Source organism: Scyliorhinus canicula, chromosome 3, assembly GCF_902713615.1.
Source record: "Scyliorhinus canicula chromosome 3, sScyCan1.1, whole genome shotgun sequence".
NCBI classification, from domain to species: Eukaryota; Metazoa; Chordata; class Chondrichthyes; order Carcharhiniformes; family Scyliorhinidae; genus Scyliorhinus; species Scyliorhinus canicula.
In genome coordinates, this window is record NC_052148.1 from 149,854,465 (window position 1) to 149,880,991 (window position 26,527).

Sequence of the window (26,527 nt, forward strand, 5' to 3'; positions counted from 1 at the left end):
ACAGCAATCGGTAAAGCAAGCTCCTCTCCCAGATCTCATAGATTCAGAAATGTGCTCTACAAATAATCTTATTGCTAAAGACATACTCTGTAAAAGAGTTTAAATTACTCAGTGTGATAAAAGTAAAAGTTTATTCCTATTATATGCATAAATCAGAGCACCCTGTTCAGTTTTGAGTGATTTTATGCAATGAAGTGAAACATTCAAAATAATGCACAAGATGAATTTATTTACATTTTCATATCCCTGTTCCAGCACAAGTCAGTAGAGCGTTTCGGAAAATGTTCTGATCATTAAAGGGCTGTGAAGAGCTCTTGCAAATGCACGTTAGAATTAAACTGTTTGATGCACAATAACAGTCAATCAGGCTTGGAGACAGATACATTCAGTAACTACAACCGGCCGAATTGATTGTGGACAGTCCTGGCACTCGGTAAGATGTACTCAGATAAAAGCAAATTACTGCGGAATTTGGAAACTGAATCAAAGACAAAAAACAAAAAATGCTGGCCGATCTCAGCAGGCCTGACAGAATCTGTGGGGCGAGAAGCGAAGCTGATGTTTCGAGTCTGGTTGACTCTTTGTCAAAGCTCGGATGTACCCGGGAATGTACTCAGTGATAGCTCATCACATTGCATAGCTGCTCTCCGCTGAATTCTCCCTGGTTCAAAGTTGAAACGAACTAAACAGACAATCTTACAGCGAACGGAGCAGCAGAAATGACCATGAATGATAATTGGACATATGAAGGATAATGGTGACTGGATAAATCAGGTCGTTCAAAGGCTTGACTTGGTGGCTCGAAAACGCCCCCGCGGTACAGGGCAGATAACATTTAGTAATGCCGGATGGAAATCGATCATTCAGACAGGAAGATTAAATGGAGAATAATGGCTGCACGATGCAGACTGTATTTGATTAAATTAGCATGGGGCAAGCAAAATATCAGTGGAAGTTGGGCATGTTTGTGCACACTCCTCTTCCACCCTGCCCATGCTGGTGGTGTGGGGGGCAGAGGACCGGCTGCCAGGGTCACGCGGAGCACCTCCTCCTCTTCAGGCATCGGGCACGGTTTCCTTCCACAGGCGGCCATTGGTGAGTGTGATGATGCAGCAGGCCAGCCTGCGCCCGGAGTTGCCACTCTGCAGACTGCCCGGGTTGCCGCCGCGTCCCAGGTCATCCTCGTGCTCGTGGATGACCAGCCCGCGGCCCACGATGCTTTCCGCTCCGTATAGCTCGGCGCGCAGGTCCCGCAAGTGCTGCACGATGGTGCCTTGCCGCACCTGGAAGTTGTTGAAGTCCCCGGGGTGGTGCGGGTGGTTCACGTTGCGGGGGTTGTAATGGGGTCCGGTCGAGGAGCAGCCGCCGCTCAGTTTGCCGAACTGATGCACGTGGATGGCTCTGCGGGGCTGCTCGGCGTCTCGCGGGAAGCCGCTCAGGTGGAAGTACGCCTGCAGCTTGTCGGCCGAGCTGCTCTGCCGGAAGAGGACGGTGCCGCGTACAGAGGGCAGGCCGGCGGCCAGATCCGCGCTGGGCTGCATGCGGCACACGGCGAAGCGCTCCTGGCTGGACCCGCAGGGGGGCAAGGACCTCATCTTGAGCAACATCGCCTTGAAACGGTCGGACACCCCGCCAATGATCTTGCTTTCGTACTGGCCCACGGCCTGAGGCACCTGGAGTGCAAGGATCCCAGTCATCAGCAACAGTTGCAGCGCCGAGCTGTAAATGCCGCCAATCCCACTGGCAGTCAGGCTTCCGAGTGTCCCGGGGCTGGGCTGGCAGTCAGTGTCTGAGGCCATTGCTGCTGCCTGCAGTGTCCTCAGCCCAGCCCAACCCCGCCAATAAATACTGCACTTTGCTGGCCAAGTGACAGAGCCAGAGAGAGAGAGAATGCAGGCAATTTCACAACACACCCCAGGGCTGGAGCAGCCCGCCCTCGCTGTGTCCCAGTCTGAGCCTCTGTAACACTGCTGTTGCTGGGCGGTAAATTAAAGCTAACCCACAAGATGCACACATGATCCATGTAAACGTGGCGAAACCCGCACGATAGATAATCGCCTGACACGAGGTTTGCCAAAGGGTGGAAGCGACCAGCCAGCGAGGAGCCACAAACATGGCGACTCCTTTAGAAATGCACAAATACTCCACCCTTTATTCAAGAAAAAATGGATTTAAAAAGGTTTAAGCAGTGAAGCGTAGATCCAAATTAAGGCGTCTTTTATGGAGACGTGCGATCATATTAGAGGATTCGTGTGCACCCCACAAACACAAAACAAGGTGTCCTTTCATTCTCTATTCTCCGTCCTGATGGCCGATCAGGCGGGCACAAGTCTCACCAATCCAGATTAAATCATCACAACCCCCGAATTTCAAAGGAGCTCAAACAGCAAAATAATATACAGGTTAAATTATCAACTGAGATGGGTATTGTGGTCTGTGTTGATTATGGTGCCGGAATAAGTTTGGACCCTTTACTCTTGGCCCATTGGTTGGCGCAGCAGAACGAGTCTGATTCTGTGTTTGTAAAAGCAAAATAGCGCGGACACCGGAAAAATGAAATTAAAAAACAGAAAGTGCTGGATAAACTCAGCCGATCTGGCAGCATCTGAGGGGGCAGAGACAGAGCTAACATTTCAGTCCAAAGTGACTCTTCGTCAGAACGTTCTGAAGAAGCCTGAGAAGGTTAACTCTGATTTTGTAAATCGCCTGTTCCCTCTTCACTCTTGCTGCAAATCCCATGTTGGGAGATATCAATCTCACAGCAGCATGCTGTCGTCTCCACGTCCCTACAAACGTGACAGCGCCTGTCTTCGAACATCGCACCATCTTCATCAACTGCAGCAGCAGGAGACCCAAATGTGTTACATATGTATTGGTATGAATAGGCTTTTAAAATGCATTTTTGTATATTTATTGCATACGTTTTCATCCAGAAATGATCAGAATAATGCGTGTCAAGGGCATCAAGGAAATGCTGTGGGTTTAGAGGAAGGAATTATTGAGGATGAATATCAGCCGGAGGTCGATGATTGGGTCGTGCAAGGGTCGCTAGAGTCGTATTTTAACTTAGAATTTTCAAAGCAATGACTTTTAAAAAATAAATCCCCCAAGTTAGAAATATCTGAAATAGATTTTGCTGCTCTTCGTTTCTTTTCAACGCTTAATAGCTCCGATTTACTCGGAGATAATACCGAATTAAATTTGCACACAGGAGCCAGTCTTTTGTTAAGAACGTTTAACATAAGAAACTGCCGTCACAGTGTCATCTGCAGGCTAAGGAGGTACTGCAAATAAACGTCGGCACTTTTAGAATGGATTTTCTCAGATGCTTTTAGATTGCTTTCAGTGCATCTTAGAATCATAGAATTTACAGTGCAGAAGGAGGCCATTTGGCCCATCAAGTCTGCACCGGCCTTTTGAAAGTCTTGGAATAAATAGTGACCCACGTATGAATATTTATATATAAAAGATATTCCTTCAGCTAAGTATTTAATTTTTGCATCACTTTTTTTTAAAGTTGAGGGTACACTGCAAGCCGATATGCCATATATAGTCATTTATAGCGAGGAGCTTGCGGTTTAGCAGCAATCAGGAGAGGCCCTGGAGTATTGTGGTGGAGGACTGGAGTTTGGCAGCCGTGGTGATGAAGTGCTTCAGCATCACTCTGGAGGGACAAGTGAGATTCCTCTCACTGGAGGTTTCTTGCGGTTTGTTAACATTGAGAAGAGAAAGCATGGAGAAGGGGAACTGAAGTGTGGTGGGTTTCAAAGTTTTTTTTATTAGATCTCTACAAACGTATTAATTGGTTTTGAATGATCTTTGAAAGATTATTGCTTTCCTTATATGAATAAGTTCCATTCTCTTTTGTGGTCTACCTTTAAGGATCTACATTGGGGCCTCACGGTAGCATGGTGGTTAGCATCAATGCTTCACAGCTCCAGGGTCCCAGGTTCGATTCCCGGCTGGGTCACTGTCTGTGTGGAGTCTGCACGTCCTCCCTGTGTGTGCGTGGGTTTCCTCCGGGTGCTCCGGTTTCCTCCCACAGTCCAAAGATGTGCGGGTTAGGTGGATTGGCCATGCTAAATTGCCCGTAGTGTAAGGTTAATAGGGGGATTGTTGGGATACGGGTTACGTGGGTTTAAGTAGGGTGATCATTGCTCGGCACAACATCGAGGGCCGAAGGACCTGTTCTGTGCTGTACTGTTCTATTCTACATACATCATTAGAAGGGAAATGTGATTCGGTCTCAGTCTCACTCTCTCTATGCAATGAGCAGACCACAGCTCAGATATGTTTCTGCAACAATGTAAGACTCCTATCCTCTGCCTTACCCTTAATAAATAAACCTACGAAAAACCAATCCCTTCTGGGTAATTGGTGCCTTGATGTTTATATAGCAAGTAAGCTTATAAGGACTTATAAGAACACAGCATTTTTTGAAGTAGATTTTCCCACAGTGAAGACTTTGATCAGCCAGCTGATCGGCTCCATAGAGTTGTGGAAGAATTCATTAATATTTGGCTGGTGACATTTGAGAAGAAAATGCACTCGCAAGGCAGCTCTCCCGCTTCAGAACACTGCAGGTTTGGGCAATCTAGCCAGCCTCCAAATGGTACATTTGTGAGGAGAGGAAAAATCTTGAGACACTAAATCCTACAGCATCAGTAACGCTAAGTAGTTTTGTGGAGTCCAAATGTAAGGTTGAGGTAAAATTCTTTGAAATAAAAAAAACCTCAAGGTCCGAATTTTAAATTCCTAACACTGGGGTCCTCAGTTTTGCTTGACCTGCAAGGTACAAATAATTTGTATATATTATAAACAAGATTTGACATAGAGCAGCATGGTGGCGCAGTGATTCGCACTGCTGCCTTACGATGCCAAGGATGTGGGCTTGATCCCGGCCCCAGGTCACTGCCCATGTGGAGTTGCACATTCTCTCCGTGTCTGCATGGGTCTCACCCCACAACCCAAAGATAGGCAGGGTAGGTGGATTGGCTGCACTAAATTGCTCCTTTATTGGAAAAATTGAATAAAAAAAACAAGATTTCACAGAGACTTAACAAGCAGCAGTGAAGAGAACGTAGAAGTTTTTCATCTCTCAAGGTCACAGGAACTCTTGGTGTTGTCGGCACAGATAATGTCTCTCTTCGTCTTTTGATGTGATGCTGAACTATATGACGGAAGCCATGGTAACACTATGCCAACATAAATTACGATTTATCAATTTATATCCATTTATAGTCTCCCATTCCTCTTTCCATTTTTGGAGATGGTCCAAATTCACTCCTCCTATTGGTGAAAGGGTGCAATTCATCTTCTGTCAGTCCACCTTTGCAACAACCTCTGCTTTATGGCTCCCAAACACCAGAGGTTTTCAATCCAACAGAAACAAATGCACATTTCCTTCCAACTACAGAGAAACCATAACCAGTAACATTCTCTTGTGTTATGGATGCTCGGTCAGATCTCAACAGTGGCTAAGATACTGGACCAGAGCCACAACATTTTTAAGTTGTACGCCGGTGCGGAAAGATGGATTTGTTCCAGTAGTGATAACATATGAAATAAGGCTTGGTGGGCAGCATGGTGGTGCAGTGGGTTAGCCCTGTTGCCTCACGGCGCCAAGGTCCCAGGTTCGTTCCCGGCTCTGGGTCACTGTCCGTGTGGAGTTTGCACATTCTCCCCGTGTTTGCGTGGGTTTCGCTCCCACAACCCAAAGATGTGCAGGCTAGGTGGATTGGCCATACTAAATTTCCTCTTAATTGGAAAAAATGAATTGGGTACTCTAAATTTATTTAAGAAAAGAAGTAAGGCTTGGTCATTTTATAAATAATCTTTATTAAAAAGAAAAACAATATTTAAGCTTTTAAACTACATCCCTAACAATAACAGGTTACATGTAGTTTCTTAACCCCAACACATGAGTTCCCATTAAATAGCACTTCAAAGGAACATACAGCTCTCATTCCACTTCCACAGGTAGGCAAAAGTGAAACTTGCATTTAGAAACCAATTTTTCTGCTGTTAGTGAAGTTCGTTCAGAACTCTTTATGAACCCTTGCCAAATTTAAACATTTCTTAAGATTAGATACAATTTACATTCTATATGACATCTTTTAAAAAAAAATTTAAACATGCAAACATCACATGAATATAGTCCATTATAGTCTTTTCCCATGTCACAGTCATGATAGGGCATCAGCAATCACATTTTCTTTCGGATAAACCTTTTGCACTAGTTCGATCCAAATAGCCCTGATATTGTCAGGTATAAAAGTGGTCTCAGTGATAATCTCCATACTTTTACACAACAAACTTCATCAATAATTCAGTTATATGCAGTTGTCTGGCTTGACCACATGAGTTTTCTACTTGATCATAAGACAGTTTGCTGATCAAGGTTGCAGCATTCATCATCAATTCTTCACATTTATCAACTGTTTTGTTTCCTGTTTCCTTTGCTGTCTTGAGGATAGCCAAAAATAATTGTTTACAGCTGGTGCATTTGGACAGTGTCAAACACCAGTCATTGCATGTTGAAAATTGGCTGACTATTCTGGCCACATTTGTACCAGCTCTTCAGCCGCCAGATCCCGTATTCCATCACGGACGATGCTCTCTGTGAAATGGTGAGACAGCATTAGTGCTTCATCTGTCCCTCCTGACCAGATCCTAGCGTCATCACTTCCTGTGTTACCATTATGAGAGGAATTTGACTGCTCTTGGAGCTCCACAGTTCCTGCCATTTCTTTCACTACAGCCTGCTGCCTTATGAATAACTCTCTCCTTGATGTAGGTACTGTCGTTCTTCTTCGAGCTCATGCAGATGATTGCTGGTATGCTGAAGTTCATATGCACGCTGATGCTGGATCTCAGCTTTCTTCCAAATCTGCCTTTCCAGACTAGCTTTCTTTTCCGTGTAACCATCACTGATACCTCCTGCTGGATGAAGGTCCCATGCCAGCTGCTTCCTAGCCTTCAGCTTGCCCTTCAATCTGTCAAGGAGTTCTTTTTTTTTGTTTGTGGGCATCATCCATCTGTTTGTACCTGTGCTGTCTTGAATGGATTAAGTATTTTTAAAAATATTTTTATTCAAGGCCTTTTCATATATACAAACAGAATCTGAAGAACAAAACAATTCAACAAACAACCCCCACTCCCCTCTGCTCCTCTGACGCCAACCCCTCCTCACATCCCATCTTCCTGGATGAGGCTTAGCCGAACACATGACGAGGACGCGTTTACCCTCCACAAGGCCTCCGTCCATGTCTTGACCCTCCCAGCTCTTCCTCTCACTTACGCTTACTATCCCCCACCATGGCTCCCTCCCACTCCATCAACTCCTTACAGACATATGACACTTTCACCTCCCCTATTGTATCCTTCAACAGTGCCTTGTCTTGCAACCCCAGGGGCGGCAGCCCAGGAAAGAACAGCATCCCTCTTCTTACAAAGTTCCGACCCCGCAGGTGTACCTAACGCCATTCCCCCTGGGCAACTCATATACTTCCTCCAGATCCTCCAACTCCACAAATTTCTCCGCTGTGAACAGATCGCCAAAGCGCTCAATCCACGCTTGCCGCCACCTCTGAAATCTCGCATCCAGCCCCATCAGTGCAAACCTATGGTTATCACAAATAGGCGCCCACACCGAGGTACCCTCCAGCCTCAGATGTGCCGCCGCTGCCCACACACCCTTCGGGCCGACACCACCACTGGGCTCACAGAATTCCTGGCCAGCGGCAACAGTAAAGGCACCAACAAAAAGGCCTTAAACACTTATCGCTGCATGATGCCGCCTCCATCCGTCCCCACACCGACCCCTCCCCCAAGGCCCATTTCTTAACCATAGCAATATTCACCACCCAGTAGTAATTCGTCTCCCCCCCCCCCCCCCCCACCCCACACTCCAAGAAAGCCCACCGAACCCATGAGGTCTTCCCCGCACACACAAATCCGGAGATCAGCCCATCAACCTTCCTAAAAAATGTCCAGGGGATGAAATTTGGGAGGATCTGAAACGCAAACAGACACCTTGGCAGCACTGTCATTTTTACTGTCTGCAGCCACCCTGCCAGCGACAGCGGTTGTACATCCCACCTCTTAAAGTCTGCTTTCATCTGCTCCACAAGCCGAGCCAGGTTCAGCCTGTGCAACTGCGCCCAGCTCCACATCACCTGGATGCCCAAATATCTAAAACTTGCCCCCACCATCCTAAATGGCAACTTCCTGAGTCTCCTTTCCTGCCCTCTAGTCTTAATTGTGAACACCTCACTTTTTCCTATATTCAATTTGTATCCCGAGAAGCAACTAAATTCTCCCATGATGCCTCCGATAATACCCACCAGGTCTGAAATATACAGTAGTAGGTCATCTGCATACAATGATACCCTGTGCTCAACAACCTCCCCCACCTCAACTCAATCCCTCTCCACTCCCTCGGCGCCCTAAGCACTATAGGCAGCAGTTCTTTCATCACAGCAAAGAGCAATGGGGAGAGCGGGCACTTCTGCCTCATTACACAATGCAGTCCGAAGTACCCCAAACTCACATGGGACCCCAAACTCAGGCAGGGGGCAGAGAGGAGATTGGGGGAATGAAATGAAAATTGCTTATTGTCATGAGTAGGCTTCAATGAAATGAAAATCGCTTATTGTCACGAGTAGGCTTCAAACGAAGTTACTGTGAAAAGCCCCTAGTCGCCACATTCCGGCGCCTGTCCGGGGAGGCTGGTACGCGAATCGAACCGTGCTGCTGGCCTGCTTGGTCTGCTTTAAAAACCAGTGATTTAGCCCAGTGAGCTAAACCAACCCCTATGACGTTACTGTGAAAAGCCCCTAGTCGCCACATTCCGGCACCTGTTCGGGGAGGCTGGTACGGGAATTGAACCGTGCTGCTGGCCTGCCTTGGTCTGCTTTAAAAGCCAGCGATTTGCCGTTCAAGGTGGTGGGAGGGTGTTTTCAATACTTGGGAATCCAGGTGGCGTGGGGATTCGAGCAGCTACATAAATTAAATTTGGCCCGGTTAGTGGAGCGGATGAAGGAGGACGTTTGAAGGTGGGACATGCTCCTGTTGTCACTGGCGGGGAGGGTACAGACCATAAAGATGACGGTTCTCCCGAGATTTTTGTTCATATTCCAGTGTTTCCCTATTTTTATTCCAAAAGCCCTTTTTAAGAGGGTCAATGTGGTGGGTTTGTATGGTCGGGTAAAACCCCGCCAGTAAAGAAGGTGCTGTTGGAGCGGAGCCGAAGTGGTGGGAGTTGAGTCTACCAAATTATAGGAACTATTATTGGGTGGCAAATAGAGCCAGGATTAGGAAGTTGGTAGTGGGGGAGGGGCCGGTGTGGGGGCTGGTAGAGGCAGCATCATGTAAAGGCACAAGCTTGGGGTTACTGGTAACAGCACCTCTGCCGCTCTCACCGGCTCAATATTCCACAAGCTTGGTGGTGGTAGCAGCTTTGAGGGTATGGGGACAGTGGTGGAAGCATATGGGAGTGGAGGGAGTGTCAGTATGGACTCCAATTTGTGGTAACCACCGGTTTGTGTTGGGGAGGTTAGATGCGGGGTTTCGGAGGTGGTAGCGAGCTGGGATTGAGCGGTTAAACAATGGTAATCAATACAGTGACACAATAACCCTTAACTGCTATCTTTACATCTACTTAAACAACAAAACCATCTCAGATCCCAATCCACTTTTAGTTAGCATTCAGCAATACTTGCTGTACAGAGTTGTTGCATACTCCACTTTGAGAAAGAGGGATCTTTTGACTGCTTTGAAGAAAAGACTTGATGCTGTCAGAACAATGCAGGATCTCTAGATCTTGAGAAATTGTGTTCTGGTTTCTCTTCCAACTCCCAACTGAAATGTCTGCTTTCACGCAACATGCCTGGTACTCCAGCACCTCCCATTAGTTACATCACCTTACCAAGCTGAAACACATAGGCCGGGATTCTCCGAACCTTCGCCAGGTCCAGGTGCCCTCCACTTGTCCCAGGGTCCCTGACTGCATTGGGTCTATGGGTGGGTGTGGGAACTCCAGGAACCCAGGACCCATTTTTGACAGCAGCTGGTTGCTGCGGCTGGCCTGCCCTCTGACCGACCGGCCCCTCGGTTGCTCCTACCTCCACCTGCTGTACGTGGACGTCTGTGTGGAGCGCACCAGTGGGTGTACCAGAAGCCTCATCGCTAAAGTGGCCAACTGAGGTATCTTTGCGATGGTGGAGGGAGTAGGAGATAGCAGTGGCGTTATGACGAGGTCCTCATCGGACCCAAAGTCTGGGCTCCCCTGGGGTGGTGTGCCTTGTCCTTCCGTCCCCTGTCTTTGCGTGTCCTGGGTGGATGTGTCCTGTGTCTCAATGTCCTGAATGGCTGTGTCCTGTGTCTTGGTGTCCTGGGTGGATGTGGGCGGAGTACGCCTAATGGTCCGGGTCTATCCCTGGCTTGTGGGGGCCTTGGCACATCCTGGAGGCGGTCGGTATCCGCAGGGACGGGTGGATCCATGTGTGATCCTGCAATACACAATACAGCATGCATGGTTAGACACGCAGACTGGGGGAAGGGGAATGGAGGATTGGGGAGGGGGGATTGGGGGGAGAGTGGATGGGGTGAGGGTAATGGGGACGGGGGATGGGATGAGGGGGATCAGAGGAGGGGGATCAGACAGTGGGAGTCTCACTTGGCGCTGCGCCCCCAATCTCTGCACCCGCAACCTCCCGGTCCTCGGATCCGCCTGCAAGGTCCAGGGCCCTCTCTTCATGAAAGGTGAGGGGGCGCAATTCAGTTGGACCCCCTCCGGTCCTGTCACGCTCCCGGTTGTTATGGGTGCGCTTTTCCTGGTGGGGGGGGGGGGGGGGCGTGACAGAGATAAAGAGCAACAGTGTCAGGCGGACATATACTTGCAGACCAGCGGTTGTATGTTGGCATAGGTTCATACCCCATCCTGCCAATGCAGCCTGCATGGGTGGGTACATCCATGTCGGTCTCAGCTAGGGCTGTCCCGCCCATCCTGCGGTGGGTGGTGCCACATGCGTGAGCGGTTGGGGTTGACCGGTGCCACATGTGTGGGGGGTTGGTGGGTTTGGTGCAATGGGAACAGGGGGGGTACTCACCCTGGCTAGGTCATTGACCTTCTTGTGGCACTGGCTGCCTGTTCTGGCTGTTACGGCCACGGCCTCTGCCACCTCCCTCCACAGACTGCAGCTGGTGTTTGCTGCGACCCTGCGGCTGTGTTCTGGGTACAGGGCCTCCCTCCAAGGAGCGTCTCGATGGCCCGCTCCTGGAATCTCAGTGCTGCTCGGTGGGCGGCCATCTTCCCGAGTTGCTGTCTCTCCGCCGGTGGCGTCTTTTGAAGAGCGACACCGTGCGGCTTCAATTACGCCGCACGTGTCTGTGACGCCATTCTGGGTTGCGCCGTCGCGTTTGGTGTGACGCCGGTGCTAGCCCCTTCCGGGGCAGAGAATTCCTCAACTTTCGGTCGGCCCGGCGCCAGAATGGATTGTGTCGCTTTTGACGCCAGCGTCGGGTCATTGCCGCGATATCGGAGAATCCCGGCCATTGCCTCTAATGAACTACTCCAAACGGAACCCTCTTAATCCCAACAAACTCCATTAGCGCAAGCCTTTACAATGCCTTAATTGCATCGCTGGCTCTCAAAAGGCCTCGCTGTCTTGCAAACTGGGATTGTCAAAAACACTATTGCAGCAGTCATGGGCACCATGTAACCCTTACTGTACCAAATATATAGATATTTATCTTTATAAAATATTATCGGTATTTTCCAGTTTTCACAGATTAACACCTAGTATTTACAAATAAAGCCATTTCTTATTTACAGCGATTTTTACATGTTGTACCCCCCCCCCCCCAGTCTGCCTTCCCCCCTCCCCTCACTTAACCCCCCTCACTCTCCTCCCTCTCCCCCCACCCCGCCTTTCCTCTGTTGGTAGCTTAGTTTCCCTCTTAGTGTTGACTTCTGCCATGGGCGTCACATACTACATTCCGCTTCTTTCCGATGCGTTTTCTAGTTGCTGTCATCAGGGTAGGTGGGGGGCTACATGGCCCCTCCCCTCCTCCCTTTTCCCCATTTTTTAATGTGATTCCCTTGGGTTCCCTTCTCTCTCTTTCACCCTCTGCTTCTTTCCCTTATGTGTGTCCTCCTTTGTTTTTCCTCTCTCCCTCTTCCCCCTCCCCCCTTCACTTCCTTGTCACTATTGGCCTGAAACAGATCGCGGAACAGGCAGATGAATGGCCCCCACATGCTTTGTGGAAACTCTTGTCTGACCCTCTGATGGTGTATTTAATCGTCTCCAGGTGGAGAAATTCCAACAGACTTGCCAGCCAGTCTGCAGCTGTGGGAGTTGCTGCTGATCGCCAGTTGAGCAGGATTCTCCGGCGTGCAATTAAGGAAGCAAAGGCCAGGGCGTCAGCCCTCTTCCCCATATGTCGTTGATCAGTCGGTGCGTGTCAATGTTGGGGATTTCCGCCATGGTCTTTTTTATGAAATCTATGTCGTCCCAGTTGGGCGCGTACATGGTTACCAAAACTACTGGTGCCCCGTCTAGGTCACCGCTGCCCATGACGTACTGTCCCCCTGGATCCTTGACCGTCCTTGTCGCTGTGAGCATTGTCCTCTTGCTAATCAATATGGCTATTCCCCCAACCCTTGTCCCGTAGCATGAATGGTACGTCTGTCCCACCCAGCCCTTTCTTACCCCTTACTTATGACCACTGACTGGCCGTTCTCCCTGTTTAAACCCTCCCCTGTCCTCACTTCTTTCTGTGACCCAGTCTTTTCTTTTTGATCAGAGCAAGGCAGCACAGTCCTGCACAAACATGCTCTCTGTCCAATGAGCCTTTGATTCTTTCGCAATCCTTCTCTGATCAGCCCTCATCGTTGCCTTGCCTGCCCTTGACCAGGCTGTTGGTTCGCACAAATTCATTCACTTCCGCTGGGGTGTTGAAGTAATGTTCTTTATTCTAGTGTGTGACCCAGAGCCTGGCCGGGAACAGCATACTGAATCGCACCCTGCTCTTGTGCAGGGCCGATTTCACCTGGTTGAATTCGGTCCTGTGTTTTGCCAGATTGGCCCCAATGTCTTGATAAATTCTAATTCTGTATCCTTCCCGGGTATTTGCTTTCATCTGATGTGCCCACCGCAGGATCCTGTCAAAGATCCTGATATCGGTGAAGCTTTGCGCCAATCGCCCTCGGCTGCTCCCCGGCTTTGGGTCTCGGCCTGAGCGACCTGTGCGCTCCGTCGAGCTCTGGAGGATCGGGGAAGCTGTTTCTCCCGATTAGGTTACCCAGCATTTGGGCAACATAGCCCTTCGGATCTTTGTCCTTGATGTCTTCCGGCAGGCCCACAATTCACTATTTTGTCATCTGAACCTGCTTCCTTGGTCCTCAACTTTCCCCTTTAAGTTCCCTTAGGGCTCCACCAACCTTTTCAGTTCTGCTTCCAGGGCGACGTTCTGTCGCTCTGGTCCGTCAAAGCCTTCTCCAGGTCGAGGATTGTCTTCTCCTGTGTCTCCACTTTCTCCCCCAGTCCATCTATGTCCTTTTGCATGGTGGCTATCGCCTTAGCCACCGCCAAATTGACCGCCACCTGTATTTCTATCCTAATCACCTTTTTCATCGTAGTCAGCTCCTTCATAAAAAAGGTCTTCTGTCTGTCTCCAGGTGGTGGTGGTGGTGTGGGGGGGGGGGGGGGGGGGGAAGGGAAGCTGATGCTCGGGTCATTGGTCTATCTCTCCTGGGTGGCCGGGGCTCCGTCGCCTCGTGGTCCACCACCTCGTCCACCTGCTGCTCGTGGCCCTTTCCACCGCCTCTGCCATCTCTTTGGTCCTTGAGCCCCTGTTTGCTGGCATTCGTTTGTGGTTATTCTCTTCTTGCCATTGAGGTAAATTTATCCTCTTCTTGCCATTGAGGTAAATTTATCTTCGAATTTTCGGGCAAAATTCAACGAAAGCCTTTTTGGTTCTGGCCTGGAGGAGAGTCACCTGATGTATGGCTGCTCAGCACATCACCGTCACTGAAAGCCAACCAAATACATATATTTTTTTTTTAATATAATTTTTATTGGAATTTTTTACAGAAAATATAAAACATGACAAACAATGAAATGCAACAAAATAACCCATAATAACTGTGACACCCCCAGACCGTATCGGCGCATGTATCACATCCCCCCCACCCCCCAACCCCAATGAACAACAAAAGAACTTAAAAATATATTAAAATTAAATAAACAAACATAGTCAATGTCGCCCCCCCCCCCCCTCCCCCCCCCCCCCCCCCCCCCCCCCCCCGGGTTGCTGCTGCTACTGTCCCTGTACCCTACCGTTGAGCCAGAAAGTCGAGAAAAGGCTGCCACCGCCTAAAGAACCCTTGTACCGACCCTCTCAGGGCGAATTTGACCTTCTCTAGCTTAATGAAACCAGCCATGTCATTGATCCAGGTCTCCACGCTTGGGGGCCTCGCATCCTTCCATTGTAGCAAGATCCTTCGCCGGGCTACTAGGGACGCAAAGGCCAGCACACCAGCCTCTTTCGCCTCCTGCACTCCCGGCTCCACCCCAACCCCAAAAATCGCGAGTCCCCATCCTGGCTTGACCCTGGATCCCACCACCCTCGACACCGTCCTCGCCACCCCCTTCCAGAACTCCTCCAGTGCCGGGCATGCCCAGAACATATGGGCATGGTTCGCTGGACTCCCCGAGCACCTGACACACCTGTCCTCACCCCCAAAGAACGTACTCATCCTCGTCCCAGTCATGTGGGCCCTATGCAGCACCTTGAATTGGATGAGGCTAAGCCGCGCACACGAGGAGGAAGAATTAACCCTCTCCAGAGCATCAGCCCATGTCCCGTCTTCGATCTGTTCCCCCAGTTCCCCCTCCCACTTAGCTTTCAGCTCCTCTACTGACGCCTCCTCCGCCTCCTGCATAACCTTGTAGATATCGGATATCTTCCCCTCCCCGACCCCTGAAAGCACCCTGTCGCTCACCCCCCTCGCGGGAAGCGAAGGGAATCCCTCCACCTGCCGCCTAGCAAATGCCTTTACCTGCAGATACCTGAACATGTTCCCCGGGGGGAGCCCAAATTTCTCCTCCAACTCCCCCAGGCTCGCAAACCTCCCATCAATAAACAGGTCCCTCAGCTGTCTGATGCCCGCTCTGTGCCAACCCTGAAATCCCCCATCAATGTTCCCCGGGACGAACCTATGGTTCCCCCTTAACGGAGCCTCCATTGAGCCCCCCACTTCTCCCCTATGTCGCCTCCACTGCCCCCAAATCTTGAGGGTAGCCGCCACCACCGGACTCGTGGTATACCTCGTAGGAGGGAGCGGCCACGGCGCCATTACCAGGGCCCCCAGGCTTGTATCTCCACAGGACACCCTCTCCATCCGTTTCCATGCTGCCCCCTCCCCCTCCACTACCCACTTGCGCACCATCGACACATTGGCCGCCCAATAATACCCCGAGAGATTGGGTAACGCCAGCCCCCCACCATCTCTACCCCGCTCCAAGAAGACCCTCTTCACCCTCGGGGTCCCATACGCCCAAACAAAGCTCATGATGCTGCTAGTCACCCTTCTAAAAAAGGCCCTAGGATAAAGATGGGCAAACACTGAAAAAGGAACAAGAACCTCGGGAGAACCGTCATTTTGACGGACTGCACTCTACCCGCCAACGATAGCGGCACCATGTCCCACCTTTTAAATTCCTCCTCCATCTGCTCCACCAGCCTGGTAAAATTAAGCTTATGGAGAGTCCCCCAACTCCTGGCCACCTGCACCCCCAGGTATCTGAAACTCTTCACTGCCCTCTTAAATGGGAGTCTCCCGATTCCCTCCTCCTGATCACCCGGGTGTACTACAAATACCTCACTCTTGCCTAAATTTAACTTATAGCCCGAGAAGCCCCCAAATTCCGCTAACAGCTCCATCACCCCCGGCATTCCACCCTCTGGATCCGCCACATACAACAGCAGGTCATCCGCATACAGCGATACACGATGTTCCTCCCCACCCCGCACCAGACCCCTCCATCTCCCTGACTCCCTCAACGCCATAGCCAAAGGTTCAATCGCCAGTGCAAAGAGCAAGGGGGACAGGGGGCACCCCTGCCTGGTCCCACGGTAGAGCCTAAAGTACTCCGATCTCCTTCCATTGGTAACTACACTTGCCATCGGAGCCGCGTAGAGCAGCCTCACCCATTTGATGAATCCCTCCCCGAATCCGAACCGCTCCAGCACCTCCCACAGGTACCCCCACTCAACTCTAACAAATGCTTTCTCCGCATCCAGCGCCACCACTATCTCAGTCTCCCCCTCCACTGCCGGCATCATAATAACATTTAGTAGTCTCCGCACATTCGTGTTGAGCTGCCGTCCCTTGACAAATCCTGTCTGATCCTCATGTATCACCCCTGGCACACAGTCCTCTATCCTGGTGGCCAGGATCTTCGCCAGCAACTTAGCGTCAACATTGAGGAGCGAGATAGGCCTGTATGATCCACACTGCAAGGGGTCCTTATCCCGCTTCAGGATCAGAGAGATCAGTGCCCGCGACATCGTCGGGGGCAAAGCCCCCCCCTCCCATGCCTCATTGAAGGCTCGCACCAACAGGGGGCCCACCAGATCCGCATACTTTTTATAAAATTCCACCGGGAACCCGTCCGGCCCCGGCGCCTTACCTGACTGCATTTGCCCGATCCCCCTGACTAGCTCCTCCAACTCTATCGGCGCCCCCAGCCCCTCTACCAGCTCCTCTTGAACCCTTGGGAAACATAGCCTGTTCATGAAGCTCTCCATCCCCCCTCTTCCCATCGGAGGTTCTGACCGGTACAGTTCCTCGTAGAAGTCCCTAAAGACCCCATTTACTTCTGTCCCCTTCTGCACTACATTCCCACCCCCATCCGTCACTCCACCAATTTCCCTAGCCGCATCCCGCCTGCGGAGCTGATGCGCCAACATCCTGCTCGCCTTCTCCCCATACTCATATACCGCGCCCTGCGACCTCCTCCACTGTGTCTCTGCCTTTCTGGTGGTCAACAAGTCAAATTTGGCCTGCAAACTCCGCCGTTCCCCCAGCAACCCCTCCTCCGGTGCCTCCGCGTATCTCCTGTCCACATCCAGGAGCTCCCCCACCAGTCTCTCCCTCTCCTTCCTCTCCCTCCTTTCCCTATGGGTCCGTATGGAGATCAGCTCCCCCCGGATCACTGCTTTCAGAGCCTCCCAGACCATCCCCACCCGGACCTCCCCCGTGTCGTTGGTATCAAGATACCCCTCAATACTTCCCCGGACCCTCCTACACACCTCCTCATCAGCCAGCAGCCCCACATCCAGGCGCCAGAGCGGGCGCTGGTCCCGCGCCTCCCCCATCTCCAGATCAACCCAGTGCGGAGCATGGTCTGAAATTGCTATGGCCGAATACTCTGCATCCTGCACCTTCGGGATCAATCCCCTGCTCAGGATGAAAAAATCTATTCGGGAATAGACCCTATGGACATGGGAGAAAAAGGAATACTCCCGCGCTCTCGGCCTCCCAAACCTCCAGGGATCCACCCCTCCCATCTGGTCCATAAAACCCCTCAGTACTTTGGCCGCCGCCGGTCTACGACCCGTCCTTGAACTGGACCGGTCCAGTGGGGGATCCAGCACTGTGTTAAAGTCTCCCCCCATGATCAGGCCCCCTGCCTCCAGGTCCGGAATGCGGCCCAACAATCGCCTCATGAAGCCGGCATCATCCCAATTCGGGGCATATACATTAACCAGCACCACCTTCTCTCCCTGCAGCCTACCCTTCACCATAATATATCTGCCCTCCTTGTCCGACACCACCTCAGCCGCCTCGAACGCCACCCTCTTCCCCACCAGAATCGCCACCCCCCGGTTCTTCGCGTCCAATCCTGAGTGAAAAACCTGCCCCACCCACCCCTTCCTCAGACGAACCTGGTCCGCCACCTTCAAGTGGGTCTCCTGGAGCATAGCAACGTCCGCCTTCAGCCCCTTCAGATGAGAAATTACCCTAGTTCTCTTAACCGGCCCATTCAGCCCCCTCACGTTCCAGGTAATCAGACGGATCAGAGGGCAACCCGCCCCCCTCCCCCGCCGGCTAGCCATAGCTTATCGACTGCTCGCCCCAGGCCAGCTCGCCCCGCCTGACCCGTTCCCCATGGCGATAACACCTCTCCTCTACCCCCCCGGCCCACGCCAGCTCGTTCCTGGCCATTCCAGCAGCAACCCGGTATCCCCCCCCACCCCCCCAGGCTAGGACCCCTCCTAGCCGCGACGCACCCTCCATGGTACTTCCGTGAGTCAGCTGACTTCTGCTGACCCGGCTGCTCCTGCCAAAACCCATCTCCTCCCGGCATGGGGTCATCCCCCTCTTGCCACACCTCCTTGGCACCGCTTCAGCGCGGGAAAGAAAACCAGTAGAGGCCACGCCCCCACCTCCAGCTCCGCCCCCCTGCCCCGCAGCGCGGACAACCAGAGGAAAGCCCGCGCTTTCACACTGCCACACCCCACCCTTCTGACGCAGCTCCTTAAAATCCAGTTTCACCCCAACCCCCGGCCCCGTACAGAAGAGAACATATAAAGCACATACCCCCAACGTTCCCCACATACCCCACACCCATACCCAACAGACAAACCCACCCGGAAACAGCAAAAAGAAAACCAGCATAAAAAAAACACGTGTCAAAATTGAAGTGCAAAAACAGCAACGGCCATAGTGTGTCCCCAGACCCTAGTTCGAGTCCAGCTTCTCCGCCTGTACAAAGGCCCACGCCTCCTCCGGGGACTCGAACTAGTGGTGCCGGTCCTTATATGTCACCCACAGACGCGCAGGCTGCAGCATTCCAAATCTGACCTGCTTGGCATACAGCACCGCCTTCGTCCGGTTAAACCCGGCCCGCCGCTTTGCCACCTCCGCACCCTCAGTCCTGGTAGATTCGCACTATCGAATTCTCCCACTTGCTGCTCCTCTCTTTCTTGGCCCAGCGCAGCACACACTCCCGGTCACTAAATCGATGGAACCGCACCAGCACCGCCCGCGGGGGTTCATTTGCCTTAGGCCTCCTGGCCATCACTCTGTGAGCTCCCTCAAGCTCCAGGGGCAAATGGAAGGACCCCGCTCCCATCAACGAGCTCAACATTGTGGTCACGTACGCCGGGAGAAACCAAATACATATATTACAATATATCTGAAAATCCTACATTCATCACACCACCCCCCCTTAAAGAAAATGAACCAGCAATATAAAAAGATGGCTTTATTTCCAAAGCCGTTCAACTCTAAACATGTCTTATTACTAAACATCATTTCTCACATTACAATGGTATGATAAAGCATCTGCAATCATGGTTTCGCTTCCTGCTACATGCATGGTTTTTAAGTTACATGGTTGCAGCAATAAACTCAATCTAAACAATCTTGCATTTTAATCCTGAAACTTTTCCAAAAACTTGAATGGATAATTGTCTCCGATGAATCGTTAGAATCATGAATGTCAAAATGCTGTGACACCAATACAAAACGTAATTTCTCCTTTTCGATGGCCGAATATTTATTTTGATGATTATTTAGTGTGGTCATGTGACCCATGGCCTCCAGGAGTATGACAGAAAAATTGATATTTTCTTTTCATGAACATGGATAAAAACTCGAAATGTGGGAGCCAAGTTTAAACATAGCCAGGCCCTGCAATTTGCAAACTGCAGAGCTGGAACAGACTATATTCGTGCACCCACACCTTGGACAACCAACTTCCCGTTGAAACCACACAGGTGTGGAACTGCCTGATCAGGTGCTAATGGCCATATTGTTTCAGAGTGAGCCATTGTTTACACCTCCAGAGAACCCGCTTTGTTAGGAGAATGCTGCACAGATTTAGTGCCACCCAGCTCAGTAGGGGACCAGAGACACGGTATGACCATAACCACACCTGACAGTTGACATTCAAAGCCCTGTTGTGCAACCTTCAAACATGGGGAGCAGCCACCTCATTGGACTTTCCTGCCCCTGACCAATACTAGTACTGGACACAGACCACAAAAGTTTCAAGAATGGCATAAAGAGGCTTATAAAAAGGACAACCTAGAACCCCAGCTCTCTCTCTACCTTTGCACCTTCTTCAATGACGTCTTCTGGGAGACCGCCCAAAGACCAGAATCAGTCCTAGACAAGAGGAGAAGCTCAAATTCACGACTGCAGATTCTGAAACATCAGCCAACTCTCAAAGACTGAGGATCAGCGTGTCCCAGTCTTATTGAATGGGTATTACCAGTCTTTTCAGACAAACAGTTCAAATATCGTGATAGGGACCTGTGGATAAGGTGTATGAATCCTCGGGAGCGAGTGACAGAATTAGAAAGCTAATGTAGATTTGAGACTGTTTAGTTATAGAGAGTTTGATAAATATTGTTTTCCATAATAAAGTGTTCATTAAAGTTGTGTTGAACTTTCACCTGACTTTTGTCTCCTTTGTCTATCTCACTGCGTAACCCAGCTGAGTTGAAAAGCGTTACGGCAAACTGATCTAGGTTAGTCGGGGGACATTTACCCACCTTTCCCTTTACAACTTTGGCGTCCCTCTGGGTTGGCCCGGTAAGAAGTACCCAAAAGGATACTCCGGTAGATCGGACCCCACCCTAAAGGAAAGGTAATCAACCAGAAATTGGGCAGAACCAGGTGCTTACATTGTGAGATACAAACCGTAGATTTTGAGACTTCCCTAGAGGGAGGATAATGTAAATACTATGGCCAGTAGTATGAATTGGGAGAAAACCAAAACAAAATATTTAAATAAGAAGTGGCCTAAGTGGATACAATTTTGGGATAAACCGGCATCGGTTTGGGATCTGAGGGCCAGAATTGCTGGGGGGAAAGCGCATCATGGTTTCGGGAAGCGCGCTTCCAAAGTAGTTACACCCATAGCTAGTTGTATGGAGCAGCAACACAGTAAAGAAGTGGAGATCTTATATTTAACTAAGCACACAGAGAATGAGAGAGAGGAAACAAGTAGCGCTGCATGAGGAATTGAGTAGTTGGGGGACAGAGACAGAGATGCTCAGTTTTAATGAAAAGTTAGAGGTTAGAATTGGAAAGAATGAACTTCAAGCTCCAGGAGCAGGACTGCAGCCAAGAAAACCTACTGCACATGGTGTGGTTTCAGGCCCAGTTTGAGAAGCAAACCTACTGCACATGGGGTGGTTTCAGGCCCAGTTTGAGAAGGCCTATCAGCAGGAGCAATGGATGATCAGGGATCACAATGCTGCCCAAAGAAATGCGACCGAGCTTGCAGAACAGTGTAAAGATTTGCAAGTGGCGGTCAAAGTTCTGCACCAAGCAGTTAAAGAAAATAAAGCCCACTTTACTGATCACTCGAAGTGCCAGTGTGAGATCAACAGACTTAGGTCATTACTGCCAGTACAGAAGGGCATGATGTCTGCCTTCGGCACTGTGGGAGCCCAGGGGATAGCGGCCACATCATAGCCTGGGAGGTTATAGAGGAGGCAGCGCACAGGTTAGCTGTTCCGGATTTGAATGGAGACCCCCATCCTCCTTTTTGGAACAACTTGAAATCCCCGTGCCCCCTAGACTCCTACTCACTACCCACTCCCATCCCAGTACAGCCTCCTGTCCCAGTAGAACCTCCCACCCTGAAGCAACTTGAACACCAACCCCCACGCCCCCTTCCCCCACCTGTCCCCACAATTCATCAGCTTCCTCTTCCTGCTCCTGCTTCCAGCCCGACGAACTCTCTGACCACCAGCCGCCAGAATTGTCAGAACAACGGCAGCCCAATCACGTACACCACCTTTTTCACTGTCACCCAACTTTTGGAGATTGCTAAGGAAATCCCTGTATTCAAGCCATCGAAAGACCCCTGTGTGTTTTTTGATCACACACATCACCATTGGGTCCTGCATGGGCTTGACGATGCCAAAGAGATTAAATTAATTTTACAGTGCCTGAGTCCACTGTCCATTCAGCTTTACCCAATCCCAAGAATGTAGGGGGAGGCACTTTCACGGACATGAATGAGGCAATTGTGACCACAATAGGTTACAGTAGGGGAGACCCTATTGAAAGATTGAATAAATGCCAGCAGAAGGAAGGAGAGCACCCAACTGCATTTGCCAGACACCTGTGGCTACAGTTTACAGGAGTCTTTCATGACATGGACAGAGCCGTGCTACTATGCCGCAAAGGGCCAACTGAATTTTTATTTTGCACGCCACCGAGGCGGTAAAGAAGGCGTGTGACAATTTCGACCCAGCAGATGATTTTGGGATGTGGGTGTCGCTGACTGGGACAGCATTTGTTGCCCATCCCCAATTGCCCTTGAACTGAGTGGCTTGCCAGGCTATTTCAGAGGGGGTCAGTTGAGCATCAACCACATCACTGTGTGGGTCTGGAGTCACATGTAAGCCAGACCGGGTAAGGACGGCAGATTTCCTTACCTGAAGGACATTAGTGAACGAGATGGGTTTTAACAACAATCGACAATGGTTTCATGGTCATCATTAAACTTTTAATTCCAGATTTTTAGTTAATGCAAATGACAGGACCAAGTACATACCCTGGTTCTGTTCCTGATATGGGGAACAGGTAGGGAGGTGGAATGGCGGAGCAAGCTTGAGGAGCCGAATTACCTTCTCCTGCTCCTAATTCCTATGTTCCTATGTGTGTTCCGATAGAATCATAGAGGTTTACAGCACGGAAGCAGGCCCTTCGGCCCAACATGTCTATGCTGCTCAGTTTTTACAATGTTTCTGGATTATTAGTGTGGTGACAATACCACGACATCACCGTCTCCCCTGAGGATTTGGTACTTAGAAGGATAGCCTGGGCCTGGGAAAAAGAGGTCCAGGAGTTAGAGCACCCTAAACAAAGCAAGGGAGGCAAGATAAATCGGATGAATACGGGAAATGTGGCATCGAACCCCAATACCCCAACCCCATGTACCCAAACCATGCATACCACAACCCTGCACACCACAACCCCGCATTCCCAAATGCTGCACACCCAAACCCTGCATGCCACAACCCTCCACATGCAAACCCTGCATACCACAACCTTGCACACCCAAACCCTGCATACCACAACCTTGCACACCCAAACCCTGCATACCACAACCTTGCACACCCAAACCCTGCATACCACAACCCTGCACACCACAACCCCGCATTCCCAAACGCTGCACACCCAAACCCTGCATACCACAACATTGCACACCCAAACCCTGCACACTCAAACCCTGTATACCACAACCTTGCACACCCAAACCCTGCACACCCAAACCCTGCATACCACAAACTTGCACACCCAAACCCTGCACACCCAAACCCTGCACACCCAAACCTGGCACACAACCCTGCACACGCAAACCCTGCACACCCAAACCCTGCATACCCAAACCCTGCACACCACAACCTTGCACACCCAAACCCTGCATACCACAACGCCGCATACCCTAGTCCTGCTGTTGCTCTGTTTACTTGCTATAAATATGGCGGTCAATATGGTCACCTTCCTTAATCCTAATTATGTTTACTTTCAGAGTCTCCAGGTATCTCTCGATACCGCCACAAGGTTCAAACTGAATACTGATCAAAGAGCCAATACACCAGTTAGTTAGTTCAAAGTCAATACTATTATTTACACAGTAAGATCTACTCATGCACAACAGTACTACACACTAAATTATCTTTGACGCTAACGCCTATACTTAACTTCGGGTGCCCACTTAGTCAGAGGAACAATGGCCGTTGTTCGGATCTGAGGCTGTTGGGTTCGAAGAGATACAGGAGAACAGCTAAGGTCGGCCGTCTGGTAGCGAGCGTTGACCTTGAACTTACTTGCTTCTGGTGATGCTGGTGGATGGGTCTCCGCTTGAGAGCTGAATCCAAGAGAGCGAATCTCTCGTGGGGGTTCCTTCTTCTACTTGGAGGGGCTTCGCGCGCTTTTAGGCGGGCCTTAAACTTGGCCCCAATTAATTGGGCCGCTTCTCGATCACTGCCATCGATCTAAGCCAATAAAGGGGCGGGTGCCCTGATGGCTGGGCGTGTCTTAGGTGGCCGTTGGCCTTGCTTTGTTTGTGTCTTTCGGTTGGGGTACTGGCGCCGGGATGTCTGCGACAATATCAACTACCTGAGTGTTAGTCCTTTGTTCCTCAGAGATGGGCCATCGACTCACAGTTACGATTCCGTCTGCAAACTGCTTTCCAAATATACATTCAGGCTCTGTGCCTGCTTGTTGTTTAGTATTGTCCACATTTCCCTAGAGTCTCTGTGAGCGTCCATTTTGTATACCGAAAGTGGCCATCCCAGATAGCTACACTGCACACTCAAACCCTGCATACCACAAACTTGCACACCCAAACCCTGCATACCACAATCCCGCATACCCAAACCCTGCACACCCAAACCCTGCACACCAGAACGCTGCGCACCCAAACATTGCATACCACAACCCCGCAGATCCCAACCCTGCAGACCAACACCCAAGTCCTGTGTGGTGGAATGAAGGGAGTGACAGAAATAGGGGAGGCTACCACAGGAGTTAACCGCCCCCATATGCCCCTCCTACAATGAGAGGTAGGGATCTGCAGCAGGAAGATCCTCGGCAGCAGCTGCCACCGGAAAAATGTTATAATTGTGGATGCACGGGACACTTTGTTAGAGATTGTAAGGCACCCCGTCAGCAAGCGCCACCGCAGGAACAAGAACAGAGACCTCAACCTTTGCTGCTAGAGGGACTGGTGAGGCAGCTACGGTAGGTTTAATGGGGGAGATTACACACTCCAGCCCTAGAGTGTGACGGTGCCAGGCCTCTCCACAGTGGGTGCCAAGTAGAATAGTGTAGGGCGACCCCTGATAGAAGGCGAGGTAGGGGGCCGCCTCGTTAAGTTCCAATAAGGCACAGGGGGATCCAGAACTACCCTTTACACAGTCTGCGATTTAGATAATACATGGTGCACCCATAGGAAGATCATCCTTTGCAGTTTTACAGAGCATCCACTGAAGGGAGCAGAGACAGACCCTTCAGAATTTAAATTGGGAAATGTGAGTCTCCACCTATCCTGGGCTGGGACCTTATGAGGAGGTGTAATTTGCCATTTGACCTAGCAAATTGCTGCATTGGGCAGATGCCGAACACCAATAAGGCTCCAGCAGGAGTTGCATCAGCATGTATGTAGAAAGCGTTTATACCGTGGGTGAGTTGTGGATTAAACCACTAAGATGACAGATGACCCAGCAGCATAGGCAAAGTACACAAAAGCACTCGCCAGCCATAAACACGACTGCGGTCACATGACTGGTGAGGTAGTGATTGATGGACCAGACCCAAAACCCCAGAGTCAGCACACCTTTACGAAACAGGCAGAGGAGTAAGTAGCCAAGGTCACCTGCAGCTTACTGAGACAGGGAGTCCTGCGCCCTGTGGCCTCCACTAACAATTCACCAATCTGGCCAGTTAGGAAACTCGGTGGGTCTTGGCAACTTACTACTGACTGTTGAAAATTAATTAAAACCACCATAATTACGGCACCTGCAGTAGCAATCAGCCCCAAGACCATGATGTGATAAGTCCCACGAGTAAAATATTTTACAGTGCTGGACATTTGGCCTATACCACTTCACAGCAAAGATAATAGAAATTTGCTTTTACATTCCAGGGCCAGCAGTATGCATGGATCTGCTTGCCCCAGGGTTTCCGCAACTCCCTCTCTATCTTTCACCAGAGATTGGCTAAAGGGCATTTTCCCGACTGACTGCTTAATGCAATTCGTAGACCTCTCACAGTCTGGCATGAAAACCGAACATTTAGAATTGCTGAAGGAACTGTTAACCCTCCTCACTTGGATTAAAAGTCACCCAAAGAAGGCACAAATCATGAGGTCCCAGGACTCATACAGGAACCGTAATAGCCTGGGTGAAATATGATATAGAAAAGAAGCGCATCAAGACCATAGACGATTTGCCCTTCCCAGAGATGGAAGCTTGTTGTGTTGTTTTCTGGGCTTAATGGGATATTGCCGGAACCACATAGATGGTTTTGCCACTGAAGCCACCCCCCTGTCTGCCCTCCTTAAAAAAAACGACCTGTGGGAATAGACTGAGCAACACGCAGAGACTCTTTCAGCACGGAAGGAGGCCCTAGCAAAGGCCCCTCAATGCAAGTACCCATTCCAGAACTTCCCTTTACCTTGGAAGTTGTAGCCACAGATGCCACACTCGCAGTTGCTCCAAGAGTGCGATAACAAACTCGAATTGATAGCATATGGCTCCTTTCCCCAGTAGAACAGGGCTTCTCTGGGTGTGAAAAGCACTTGTTAACCAATTTCTGGGCATTAAAACCACATCACCTACATCATTGGCCAGAATCCCTTAACCATCCTCACGAAACACACCCCTACCCAACTTTTGCTGTAATGTTGAATTAAAGATGGTACGGTCAGCGAAACTGCATTGCACGCTGGACCCTAATGTTGCAGCTCTGTGACATTAGGATAAA

General features: G+C 50.3%; 1 protein-coding gene across 1 annotated transcript; it reads right to left on the minus strand.

Annotated features, from left to right (window-relative positions):
* Positions 1 to 207: 207 nt before the first annotated feature.
* Positions 208 to 2,019, minus strand: LOC119963022 (extracellular superoxide dismutase [Cu-Zn]-like). The gene has a single exon (XM_038791480.1). The coding sequence runs from the start codon at positions 1,797 to 1,799 to the stop codon at positions 1,056 to 1,058; it is 744 nt and encodes a 247-aa protein (XP_038647408.1). The 5' UTR covers positions 1,800 to 2,019; the 3' UTR covers positions 208 to 1,055.
* Between the last annotated feature and the right edge of the window lie 24,508 nt (positions 2,020 to 26,527).

Bases quoted from the DNA above. Each gene is read 5' to 3' on its own strand.
- LOC119963022 (XM_038791480.1), bottom strand. From the start codon at position 1,799: ATGGCCTCAGACACTGACTGCCAGCCCAGCCCCGGGACACTCGGAAGC.